This window comes from Melospiza georgiana, chromosome 3, assembly GCF_028018845.1.
Source record: "Melospiza georgiana isolate bMelGeo1 chromosome 3, bMelGeo1.pri, whole genome shotgun sequence".
Classification (NCBI taxonomy): Eukaryota; Metazoa; Chordata; class Aves; order Passeriformes; family Passerellidae; genus Melospiza; species Melospiza georgiana.
In genome coordinates, this window is record NC_080432.1 from 25953811 (window position 1) to 25963736 (window position 9926).

At 47.9% G+C, this 9926-nt stretch overlaps 1 protein-coding gene across 2 annotated transcripts in view; it reads left to right on the top strand.

The window, feature by feature from the left end:
- Window positions 1-9586, top strand: part of COMMD1 (copper metabolism domain containing 1) — a 67665-nt gene extending 58079 nt beyond the window's left edge. For both annotated transcript variants that reach the window (XM_058021547.1, XM_058021548.1), the window contains exons 3-4: window positions 4806-4953; window positions 9454-9586. In XM_058021547.1, the coding sequence (XP_057877530.1) occupies window positions 4806-4913 (108 nt within the window). In that variant the 3' untranslated portion in view covers window positions 4914-4953; window positions 9454-9586. The remainder of the gene's footprint in view (window positions 1-4805; window positions 4954-9453) is intronic.
- The last annotated feature ends 340 nt before the right edge of the window (window positions 9587-9926 follow it).

The window sequence follows — 9926 nt, forward strand, 5'->3', positions numbered from 1 at the left end:
TTGTGGTTTTGTTTTCTTTTTACCATCTATCAGATGTCCCTAAGACAAGAATCTAAATGGCAAAAATAAATTGCTCTCATAAACTTCTGACATGAAATATTTCCACCCAGTGGAACTACCCAGTTTAATGTCCTATAAGTGTGATTTTTGAAGAAGGAAATGCAAGCTAAAATCCAAGGTTTTTCATCTTTTTGGACCATTCATGCAAGGTGGATGTTGTGTATTGTGACATTCCTGCAGCAGATGTTTGAGTGAAAGAGGGGATGGGAGAGAGCTCTGCACATGTGACAGGACAGGTCCCTCTGACCCAGGCAGCCCTGGGCATGGTGAGCACCTGGTGTCAGGGAGAGGCCACCCAGAGAAAGGTTTGGAAGCAAGTTTATAGTGCAGGGGTGAATTTATCAGGGTTTGTTTTGTGCCACTGGGCAGCACAGTAACAAATTCCCACAGTAATGAGTAAGGAAATCTGCAGTGAAGGAAGGCTTCTGTGATAGAGCTTGGCAGCATCATTGCAAAAATGACTTCTGGATGTGCCTTTTCCAAGGAAAATGTGTCCTTGCCCTGTTAATAAGTGTCTAATTTCCATTTTGAATTTCCGGTTATGTTGAGATTTTGGGGGGCAGGGGTGTGGTGTTTAATTTCTTTTCTCTTGCCTTTTTTGGTATTGGGGAGGGCATTTGGATTTTTTTTAATATCCCCTCCCCCTCCCCCTTTCCATTTTTCTTCATTTTTTCTTTTTGTAAATCAAGATTTGCATTTGTGTGCCGTGCAAGCCTGAGCAGGTACTGGCTCAGGCAAAACCTGCTGTGGTGCTGAGCCATGAGGATGGAGGCTCAGAGCTGACCATCACTGACCAGTGAACCTCATGGACCTGCAGGGATGAGTCCCAAGGACAGTGATGGAGATGTTGCCAGGGCTGGAGTTTTCCTGGTAATTCAAGCTGGGATAATTCCCTTACCTCAGCCAGGCTGAGACACTTTGGGTTGTTCAGCACGCAGAAGACTGGAGAGAGCTTAGAGCCCCTTCCAGTACCTAAAAGGGGCTCCAAGAGAGCTGGAGAGGGACTCTGGACACAGTCATGGAGTTACAGGGCAAGGGGAATGGTGTTAAACTGAAACAGAGTCAGTTTAGAGTAAATGTTGGGAAGAAATTCTTGACTGAGGGTGGTGAGGCACAGTTTTCCCAGAGAAGTTGTGGATGCCCCATCCCTGGAAGTGTTCAAAGCCAGGTTGGAGGGGGCTTGGAACAACCTGGTCTAGTGGAAGGTGTCCCTGCCCAGGGATGAGCTTTAAGGTCCTTTCCAACCCAAGCCATCCTGTGATTCTGTGATTGATTTTCCTCCTGAAATACAATTACATTTATGACTTGGGGTAATATTTACAGGATAGTCCCTGCAGGAGTTGTATTGGAATAGTATTTACATGGAATTAGCAATTTGGAGGAAGTGGGAGAGTTGATAGTACCAGATAAACCAGACTATTGGCAACAGCAGGTTATACCTAAGCCCCTGCAGGTGTTTTCTTTTACTCCTGAGAAGCAATCTCTTAACACTTCTTTGCAAAATTGGACAAAAAAATATCAGCAGTAGATTTATTCTGAAACGAGTAGTTTGTCTTTTGTGTTTAATTAATGCCTTGGAACCAAAATGACATTTGTTTGTGCCTGTGGGTGTTGCTGGGGGAGCTGATGTGCTGTGAACTCCCGGGCACGTTTGCTGTGTGCTGGCTCCGAGTCCCGGCTCGCTGATGCCTTGGGGACCAGCTCCTTGTTTTATATCTTGGGCACCAGCTCCTTGTTTTGTGTCTTGGGGATCAGCTCCTTGTTTTGTGTCTTGGGGACCAACTCCTTGTTTTATGTCTTGGGGTTCAGCTCCTTGTTTTGTGTGCTGGGGACCAGCTCCTTGTTTTGTGTCTTGGGGACCAGATCCTTGTTTTATGTCTTGGGGACCAGCTCCTTGTTTTGTGTCCTGGGGTCCAGCTCCTTGTTTTGTGTCCTGGGCACCAGCTCCTTGTTTTGTGTCTTGGGGACCAACTCCTTGTTTTATTTATCCCCCATTGGTGTTTTGGTGTTTCAGCCTAATTTGCTGGTAATGGGAACGGTCCGAGATTCATCTGTGCTAACACATCTCTGGTTTAACCCGAGCTCTGCGCTTGGGTACGAGCCAAGCCCAAAATGTCCAAAATGGCAGCACTTCTGAACTCGCCTACTTTTTGATTGGAATTCTCACTTTTCTTTTGGCTCTGTTCATAAAAAAAAAAAAAAAAAAAAAAAAAAAAAAAAAAAAAAGGGAGGAGGCTGAAAATGTGTGTAGGTTCTTAATCACAATGAAAAATTGTTTTGAAGGCAAGTTTTAGTGACATTACAGATTGGGTTTTTACATATGCAAGGGGAAGCTAAATCTTTAAACCATCCACTCTGGAGAATGAGATCTCTTCCGGAGCAGTGCGATTGCATTGCTGGCAGGCTCTGCAGAGCCCATGGCAGCGCTGCCTGCTCCACAGGGATCGCACCCAAACCCCTCCAATCCTCCCACTGCCCCGGGAAGAGGCTCTGTGGGTGCCCAAATCCAAAGGCACTCGGCTGGCCGGCTGTGTTTGCACACAGGCACCCGGAGCTGGTGTTTTCTCACCGTCTGAAGAGCTCTCCTGGTAATTCAAGCTGGGATAATTCCTTTACAAAGAACCTCTAATGATCTTACAAGCACCGCGTCGAGTTGAGGCGGCTTCTAAGAGAGGGTCTGGCGCCTTGGCTGGTGGCTGTGAAATGCTCAATGTTGTTGTAGGATCTTCCAAATCAAGGGGAAATGAATATGAGTGCAATGATATGCGAATTCTGAGGGCTTCCTTTCTCTTGTTCCAACGTAGTGGCTAAAACTGAGAAATACAACGTGTATCAAAGTTGCTAGAAAGCATTTTAAGTAGCTGGCCAAACTGATACAATAGAGAACAATGGTAATTTTTTCAAGTTTTCAATTTGTGAGGGTTGGTTTTCTAAAAATACATGGGGTTTTTAAGTATAGTTACTGAGATAGAAAAAGTCGTGCTTCTTTTAGTCTCTCATATAAATATTTTTGCAGCACTCTGTTGTTGCAGCTCCTCGAAAACCCGATTCAAGGCTGGGGCAGTTTGTGTTTCTTGGATGTTTTGTTTTGCAGCTCCTTTTTATAGCCCGGGAGTGACAGGGGAGGAGGGGTGGGAAAGCGTGGAGGGACAAAGCCAAGGCGGCTGCAGGAAATGGGGATCCTTTCCCACACCTTCCTCTGGGCACCCAGCTCGGCTGAAACCCCGGCTCCAGCCCGGGCAGCGGCACTGCTGGGCTTCAGGACTTCGAGTCCCGGACTGGTTTTGGTTTTGTTCAGCTCCGACGGGGCTGCATCGTTTTTTAGCAGTAGGAAGGATCAGAAGGGATGCCTTGTTTCCTGCTGAGGATGAGCAGGGATACCATTTGTCCTGCTCCTGGAGGATGCCTTAGGGAAGGAATAAGGATTTCTGTATTTCATGGCTCCATCTTCCTTTTTGTTCTGGTTTTCATGGGGGAGATAAACTAACAAAGCATTAAATAAAACTGAAGCTCAGTTCTGAGCAGCCTGATTTCCAGCCCTCTTGGGTCAGGTTTTAGGTTGGTGCCCATGAGAGTGGGTAACCAGACACCTTCCAGCCCACATGGGAGAGGTTTAGCTGCTGTGTAGCTGAAAGAATGTTTCCTGAGTGCACTTACACTTGTACCAAGTGGCAGTGTCTTTGTGTAATCAAAGAGTTCTGTGTAATCGAAGTGTTATGTTTTCATCAACTTACATTCCTTTTGACTGACAAAACCTGAAGAGGGGAACAAAGGACAAAAAACAAAAAAGTCCTGCCTTATGCTTTAGGCTCAGGCAAAAACATCTCCAGAAGTAGGTGCTCCCATCTCCTCCTGTGCACTCACATTCCCCTGTGATTAGGCCGTGAAATCAGCTTTAGCAGATCTCAAAGGTTGCATGGGCAGCCCTGGCCTGTGGATGGGCTCACATGGCTCGGGGTGCAGAGCTGTGGCTGGAGGCCTGAGGAGGCACCAGGAGCTTGGCCTTGGAGGCCATTCCATGGAGGAGCAGGTCCCTGCACAGCATGGCACTGCCACTCCTTCCCAAAGGTCAGGACAGTAACCAGCCCCTGGCTGGAGCACACGTGGAGCAATGAGAGGTCAGGTTACAGAGAGCTCTTGTCGGATCGTTTGTGAAAGGAGACTTGAAATGTGTTACAAATACTGGGATTATTTTGGGCTGGTGAGAAAAGCTGCTCCTCCTGCAGGAGCTGTTGTGTGAAAGCCTGCTCTGGACTTTTCTAGGCAGGTCTGGAAAAGCAAGGATGCTGGAACTGGAGAGGACCAGCAGGAGCTGAAGAGGCATTGGCTCTGCAGTCCCAGTTTGCAGCAGCTGCTCAGGGTAGGCTGGTGCTGTCTGGCTCTGCTGGTGTCCATGGAGAATGGTTCACTCAGCAAGGCTCTGGGTCTCCTCAAAGCCTCAGGGGTTAACTCATGGATTGCTTGAGATCTGACTTTTCCAGTGCTTCCTAATCAAGGAATGCTCTGGGACATACTCCAGGATTTTGTTCACACTTTCCGTAGGCAGCCTCCTGCAAACACATCTGCCTCAGGCAGATCCCACCTGGATATTTATCACTGATACAAATTAGTGCTTCTAATCAGACAGGAAAATGCAAGAAAGTCCATGGACAAATGGAGTTAAGCTGTCAAATTCCTCAGCAAACTTCTGCACAGGGACCAAACATAATTGTTTTTCTCAAATATTGTTCTCTCTTCTTTTGTAGGAATCGGAGTTTCTCTGCCTGGAGTTTGATGAGGCCAAGGTGAGCCAGATGCTGAAGAAACTGTCAGAAATAGAGGAGAGTATGACTTTGTTGACTCAAACTACTTAATCAAATAAAGAGATTGCAACTTACAAAAAAATGACCCTTGGTATGTTTTCATAAATCCTATTTCAGCACATAAAATAGGAGGTGCTGGTTAAATCCAGATTATCACCCCAAGAATGGGCTACATCACACTGTGAAGCTTTCTCATCCCCTCCTCCCAACCTGTTTTCCAAGGCAGCAGCAACACTGTTTGCACAAAGCTTTGCATAATCAGGCCTTGAGGTGTAGCACAGCTTTTCTCTTTATCTCCTCAGTCACTTCTGGAGTCTTCCAGATGCTGTGGATGCTGGGCTGGATGAACAGCAAAGGTAAATTGGCCAATTGTGGCAGAGGAGAAATGAGCAGAAGAAACAGGCAGATTAGGGGGAGCTCATGTTTGTGCTTCCAAACCATGGACTTTATAGGACAAATCCACCTCTGTGAGCTGTGTCTGCTCTGAGTTGAAGCCCAGAGAAGCAGATGAAGTGCAGGGAGTTCAGGGAGCAGAGGCACAAACACACCTCTCTGTAGCTGCCAGGGCTTCAGTGGTTCCCAAGGTTCCCAAGCTGGCTGCAGAAGCCAGGGGACAATCAGGGCAGCATCTCCTGGGCAGTTGGATGTTCTGGTTTTCCAAAAGGAGCAGTCCTGCATGTGCAGAGCACCTGATCCAGCTCTTTGCTGGATGGTGCCTTCAAAGTGTGGGATCAATAATCCTCATGGGTCCCTTCCAGCTGTGGATGATTCAAGAGGACTCCAGGGAATGGTGACCAAAGCTGACAGAGCTCCAGCAGTGTCTGGACAATGCTCCCAGGCACAGGGTGGGATTTTGGGGTGTCTGAGCAGGGTCTGGATGATCCTCATGGGTTCCTTGCAGCTCTGGGTAGTCTGTAATTCAGGAGGTCAGGGAGGGTTTGGGCAATGCTCTGGGATTTGGGGGAAAAATTTGTGGTGATCTGTCCTGGGCCAGCAGCTGGACTTTGATCCTGATGGGTCCCTTCCTGCTCTGAAGAGGTCAGGGAGAGGTTGGACAACACTCTCAGGTGTTGGGATTTAGGATTTTTGGGACTCAAAGATTGTTGTGGGTCCCTTCCCACCTCAAGGAGCATTTGGAGAAGACTCTCAGGGACAGGGTGGGATTTTAGGGTGTCTGTACAGGGTCTGATCTGCTTCCCCAAAGACCATCCAGCCTCATCCCCTTCTGGCTCCTGGGCCGTAGTGGTGCAGCCCTGGCACGGAGCTGCACGCTGTGTTTGAGGGGCCAGTGCTTTGTCAGAGCACAGCTGAACTTGGCTGCTCTCAGTCCTGCTTTTCATGGCTTGGTTTGACCTGAGAAAGTCTCAGATGGAACCCAGGGTTTCTTAGTGCCTACAGCTCAGCTCGGAATGTGGGTAAAGGAAAACGCCCTAAGGCAGCCTTATCAGGCCTTATCAGTAAAACACTTGTGTGAGTGAAGAAATCTGCCAGAGGCAGGTCAGGGGCACAGGATCTGCACTGCCTGGGTGGCTCCTGGCTGCTGCAGTGCCACATCTGTGCTGGAACACCCAGCTGCAGAGCAGCTGCTGCCCCTGCGCTGACAGAGGCTCCCAGGAGGGTTTCCAGTTCCCTGGGCTTCCCTTCAGGGCTGTGACCTTGCCAGCCTGGTCCCAGCAGGAAGTGCCACCACACTGAGCTGGCTCAGCAGGAGCTGAGCCTGGGCAGGCCAGCATTGGACAGAGCAGGATGGAAGGATCTCCTTGCAGCAGAGCTTCCTGGTGGTCCCTAAAAAGGTGACAATGCTGGCTCCTGGTTTGCTCTGTCTCTGACTGGAGGGTGTGTACACACGTTTGGTTGGAGGCTGCATTGCTTCTTGCCATTTTATATTTGCTTCATAAGCAACCTCCTCCTGAGCTAAAATTACATTGAGGGCTTGTACCAATATAGAGATGACAACATGAAATGTTCTCGTGCCATAGCTAAAGCTCCTCACTGCTTCTCCTTGAGAATGTATTGCTTGTGGAGTTGCCAGATTGCACTTGGACATGAAATCTCTTCAGAGCAAGGGAAGGGCACCTTTTCCCATCTGCCTGCTCAGAAGGGGAAACCTCTCTCCAGCCAATTTGTGTCCCTGCACAGGGAATTAACATTTCCTTTGCCATGCCTGTCCCACTGCTGCCTTTTCTCTCACAGCCTCCTGGCTCTGCCCTCTCATCTCATGGGGCCCCCAGCACCTCTGTTACCCAGCTGCCTTCAGCTGATCCTTGTCAGAGGGGCTGGGCTGTAACCACAGACTGCTCCTCGTGCTGCTCCCTGAGTCACTGGCTGCAGCACCGCTGTGAAACGAGTGCTTTGTGATTCTCTGAGCTCTCCGTTGCCTTTCTCAACTCACTTCATTCAAGTGCTTTCCCTGTTTTAGGACATATTAAAAAAAAAAAAAAATCAGGGTCAGGGAAGGATCATGATCTTAAGTAGCTTGCACTGTGTCAAACATACTTATTGTTTTGTTTTAACATGGTCAGAGGATAGGAAAATGTGCTATAAATGGAAATTAAAGAGAAACAAACTGGGAACAGATGTCAGGAAGTATTATTTCATGCAAAGAATAATAAATATGTGGAATAGCTAACAAGGCAAAGAGGCTGAGGCAGAAAGTCTAGGGGAAATTTAAGAAATAATTGGATACTTTCTTAGTTGAGGTCTAAAATGGTATGTTTTTATGGGTGGATGCTTCTCTCTCTTCCTAATCTTCCCTCCCCTGGATACCTAACCATCCTCATTTCCTTCTTGGTGGATCTTTCTAAACTACTGTGCAAAACAAAAAAAGAAAAAAAAAGCACTGAGTGTGTTGAGGACCACACTGCTCAGTCCTTGGTAGTCCCTGGGCAGCAGAATTGCTCCTCCTTCCCCAAGTTGTGGCAGGGGAGGGGATGCTGTGCACCCACTGCTGTAATCCTCAGCTGCTGCTGGGACACGAGGGCAGGTTTGCTCCTCGGCAGGGCTGTGCCTTCCTGCTGAGGAGGTTTCTGTGTGTGTGCATCCCTCTGCCCCTGCCTGTGCTCTTCCAGCCTGGTGGCCACTTCTGGCTGAGCCTGGAGGGGACAGGGCCTCCAGTGCTGCTCTGCTTTGCTTCCTTGAGTGAAGGCACGAGCTCCCGTGGCTTCTGTTGGGATGTCACTTGCTATCTGTGGGCCTGCTAAATATCTCTGTGCTGCTGGCACATGGCAGCTCCTGTTCAGGAGAGATTTCATAAATCCTCCCCCCAAGCCCAGATGTAAACCAGACTCATCCTGAATGCACGGCCAGGCAATTCCTGCACTGGCTGGGACCACGCGTGGCCACTGGAATCCTGCATGGATCCAGCTGAGCCGACACCCCAGCTCAGCCCTCTTGGCCACTGGGGCTTCATCCAGCCTTGGAGACCACTGTGGTTCCAGCTCCTGTGCCCATCTGCTGAGCCAGGCCAGCAGTGTGGCACCAGGGCCATCACCTCCTCCTCCTCCTCCTCTTGCTCCTTCCTCCAGGGAAGCAGGCAGGAGTCACTTCACAGCAAGGGAACGAGCAGCCCAGCACGGCTAGAGGGGGAAAGGGAGGGAGGCGGGGAGGGAGAAGGGCCGAAGGAGGGAGTCCCACCTGAGGGGGGCTTTCCTGCCGACTCCTCAAAGGCAGCCAGGGCAGGAGCAGGGACACAACCATACAGCTCCTGCCAGGCTCCAGTGTCCTTAGGCTGAGGAAGCTGTCCCCGCTGCTCTGGGCTTGGCTGGGCCCCTGGGGCTGGGGCAGGCTGGGTTCCCACCAGGGGCTGGGTTCCATCCCACCCATCCCACGGTGGCTGCTGAGCGGGGCCAGCCCCGGAGAGAGCGAGCGGCACTAGGCGGCTGCCCCGCTGTGAAAAATGTGTATTTTATGATTGGCTTTTTGCAAATATTAAAATGAATATTATATGTGTTGTGTTAGAAAGTAATGCTGTATTAATTCTCTTAAGTAGAGTGGTAAATATAGTTTTAGGTTATAAAAAACAGTGTTAAAATAGAAACTATGCTATGTGGGATACTTTTTTTCCAAATAAAGGACTTGCGCTGAGATAGCAGCCACAGGACACCTAAATCTTTCCGAGAAAAATTATTTATTGCCCTCTTATCAGAAGAAACAAACTTCTTCCTGCCTCGAAGGCACCGATAGGATTCAGAGGAAGAAGCTGACACTGACCAGACAGAATCCTGTGTTTGAATGGAATTTATGCATCATGTGTGAGCTGTATGAATATGCAACAGGCTGTTGTTTTTAAGGGTTAAACCTTTGTTAGCGTGTGTCCTTTTTCAGGCTCGTGCTGCCCAGAAAAAGGTACCCGGACATCCATAACTCTTTGTATTTATTGTCTCATATTGTCCTAATCCAAATTGTCCAAATTATTATTACTCTAATTGTATTACTATTTTTATAACCATTTTATTACTATTAATCTTTTAAAATTTTAAAAACAAGTGATTGGCGTTTTTCACAATGATATACTTATTTTATGTTGGTATTGATTTGCTTTTTGGTTATTCAGGTTGCTTAGTCTCTTTTTTTAAATTTTTTTTTCTTACAGGCCCTTTTGCAAGTGTAAATAATAGTGTGTATGGTCTCATTGTGTTTCACACAATGGGAAGGATTTCACAGGAGCCCATAGTCTCTGCATCTTACTGTGCCTGGACTTTTTAATAAACTGATTGATATTTTGAGAGATTTTCTTTTCTGTGTGTCAATTCTTTGATACCTATTGATAAAACAAATTGCTCACCATTTTTCAGAGGTTTCCTGATTTAAGTATTTACTCACCATTTGTAGGTGTGCAAGTATCTGAGAAGTTTTACTCACAGTTGCCATAGATTGCTCACAGAAATATTTTCTTCTCCTTCTGGGCAGTTTCAACAGTTTATTCATTCATTCCAAATATTTATGAAGAGGTCCTCAGTGCTGGGGACAGAGGGAGCCCTTTAAATAAGGGGAATGCAGTGGTCCTGTAGCAGCAGCCACTGATGGCTTTTTAATGTGTTGTGTTTCATGTGGCTTCAGACTGGA